This window comes from Corapipo altera, unplaced genomic scaffold (assembly GCF_003945725.1).
Source record: "Corapipo altera isolate COAL_440 unplaced genomic scaffold, ASM394572v1 70763, whole genome shotgun sequence".
NCBI classification, from domain to species: Eukaryota; Metazoa; Chordata; class Aves; order Passeriformes; family Pipridae; genus Corapipo; species Corapipo altera.
In genome coordinates, this window is record NW_020888857.1 from 1 (window position 1) to 2,543 (window position 2,543).

The following is a 2,543-nucleotide window of genomic DNA, read 5'->3' on the forward strand; positions in this document are numbered from 1 at the left end:
CTGCTGTGCAGGAGCTGCCCTGCTGCCAGGAGGCAAAGGGAAGCTGTGGGAGAGCGTTGGAGATACCACTTGGAGAAGTGTTGAGAGGGAGGAGAGGAGCAGAGAGATTTTGAGCAGGGCAGGCACCTTTTCTGGTCTATATTGCAGGATCTGCCCTGCTCCCAGGAGACAAGGAGATACTTTAGGAGAGCATTGGAGACGCTGCCTGGGGAGAAGCATCAAAGAAAGGAGAGGAGCAGAGGGGTTTTGTAGCAGGACAGGCACCTCTTCCTCAGCTGCTGCACTGCAGGGGGGCAGAGATGCAGAACTACCTGCTCTCTAGTTCTGTAGGGCCAGAGGAGCTCCCAACTCTCAAGGAGCTCAGCAACAGTGGTAAGGCCATAGGTGTCCCTTGCAGCAGCACTATCAGGGCCAAGATTACATGGAGATGAGCTGTGGAAAGCCCCCCTGAGGCTGGGGCCATAGGGAGGGCTCTTTTGGATGGCAGACTGCAGTAAGGAGAACCCTGCCTTGTGGTGCCTTGAGGCTCTGGGGTGGCTTTGGTAGCTGTGACATCCCACCCTTAAGGGGAAGGGTGATGCTCATGGTAGAAAGGAACAACAAAAGTCCACAAGAACTCAAGATGTTTTATTAGTAAATTACATGCTTGGCATGCAAATTGCTATGTGAGTTTCTGACCTACTATATAAGAACATGGCAGTGGGTTTTGGATAAATGGGTAAGATGAAAAGGGAAAGAAAGGAAGAGATGAATTAAAGAGGAAGAGAGTGAGAGAAAGAAAAAGAAAGAAGGAAGGACAGAAGGATGGAAGGAAGGAAGGAATCAATCACTACTTCTGGTTCCAGTATCAGCCCAGCCAATGGGATTTCCTGGGGGCACCACCTGGGCTTGGTGGGGGTACCTTTTTATAGACACATTTCTATACCCCAAAGAGGTTTCTCGCTTTCTACGCAAATTAGTTATCATCTGCAGTCTGTTCTTTCACACCTTTCTGGAAATGGGTTGAAAGGCTTCAGGGGTCTTTGGTGTTCTTCATCCCCCCTACACTCCATGGTCACTTCTCGATCTCATTCCTGCACTTGCACTTTACTGTGTTGTGCTTCTCTCCAGGATTAATAACAAGGATGTTTGTCCCAGAAAAGTGCTCTTCTACTTCCTCATCGCCCCCTTCTCCAGCCTTATTTTGTCCTTTCCCATGGTGTGTTAGTATCAACAATCTCCAGTTATTACCAACAATCCTTGTGTGTTATCAACAAGCTTTGGTTGGCTCCACAGCCATCTGGCTATGAGTGTTTGAGACACACACATGATAATCACCTTCTGGGAACTGGCAGTGTCTAGGAGTGGAAATTCTCTTCCCAAAACTACTGCCTGCCTTTCCTCCCCAGGCCTATCATGGATGCAGGGTGGGTTGCTTTGAGCCTTAGGGCAGTCAGGAATGCAACTGCACAGCCCCAGAGATGAGAGTGGGCAAGGGGGGCTTAAGGGCGCTCCACTGTCACCTGTGTGGGTAGGGGCACAGGGGATGGTGGCTGTCACTGAATCAGAGCATGGCAGGGCTTTTCCTTTGCTTTCCAGAAATCTGGAAAATCTGGTCTGGAGCATCTCGCTACATCCACAGACAGCTCTTGCAGAAGAGGGTGAGTCCTGCCTCCTGCACATGCCTCACTGCCACGGTCCTTTGGGTGAGGGAATGGGACCACAACACTGCACAAAGGGGTCCGACAAGGTAGAAGGTCAGGGTGCAATGGCTACTTTATTGAGGTAGAGCAGGGACTTATATAGGGTCTGGTATAGAAGGGTTTGGTAACACGGGAGGAGCATGGGATTGACATTCCAGGGCATAACATAATAGGAGAATGCAGGAAGGGAGGAGGAACTTGGGAGGAGTTGGGCACTCACTTGGGACTCACTCCACACTGCGGCACTCCCCAGCCAATCAGTGCAGGATGAGCGGGAAAATGAAGGAGTAAACAACTTATGATGGGAAAACAGCTCTGGGCAAGCCTGGGCATTCCCCAGGCTATACAGGAAAATGGGGTTAATACAATCATATGAGGAAAATGTTTTAAACAATGTTTAAAACTGGGTATAAATGAGCAAGTGCATAAGATGGAGTCCCTTCATGCGCCATAAATTTCTCTGTAGGCTTTAAAACATTCCCAGTCAGACTCTGGCTCCTCAGCAACTCACCCTGTCCCTCTGGGCCTCCAGAGCAGGGGCCAAAGTGCCATTCCCAGGACCATGCCAGTCATGTGGCAGCCACCTCGACTCTGGGCAGCCCTGCCAATGCTCCCTCCTCTTGCTTGTGTTTCCAGGCAGTGGAGACTGGAGTTGGGACATTTGCAATTGTCCCAGTGCATGCCAGTGTGGAAGAGGGCAAGGTTTTGACTGTTGAGAGACCTGTGTTCATTGTAAACAAACATCTGAGGACATTCTACAACCTTGAGTGTGAGGAAACTAAAATTCCTGGTAAGAAAACGGGATGCCATCCTTACACAGGCCTTGCATTTGGCTTGTTGGCAACAGCTCTGACACGGCCA

At 50.1% G+C, this 2,543-nt stretch overlaps 1 protein-coding gene across 1 annotated transcript; it reads left to right on the top strand.

The window, feature by feature from the left end:
- Positions 1–6: 6 nt before the first annotated feature.
- LOC113942081 (coiled-coil domain-containing protein 81-like) lies at positions 7–2,472 on the top strand (the record flags this gene model as incomplete). Its single annotated transcript, XM_027633225.1, has 3 exons — positions 7–372; positions 1,579–1,640; positions 2,319–2,472. Coding segments are annotated over exons 1-3 (289 nt in total), but the record flags the coding sequence as incomplete, so codon positions are not given.
- Between the last annotated feature and the right edge of the window lie 71 nt (positions 2,473–2,543).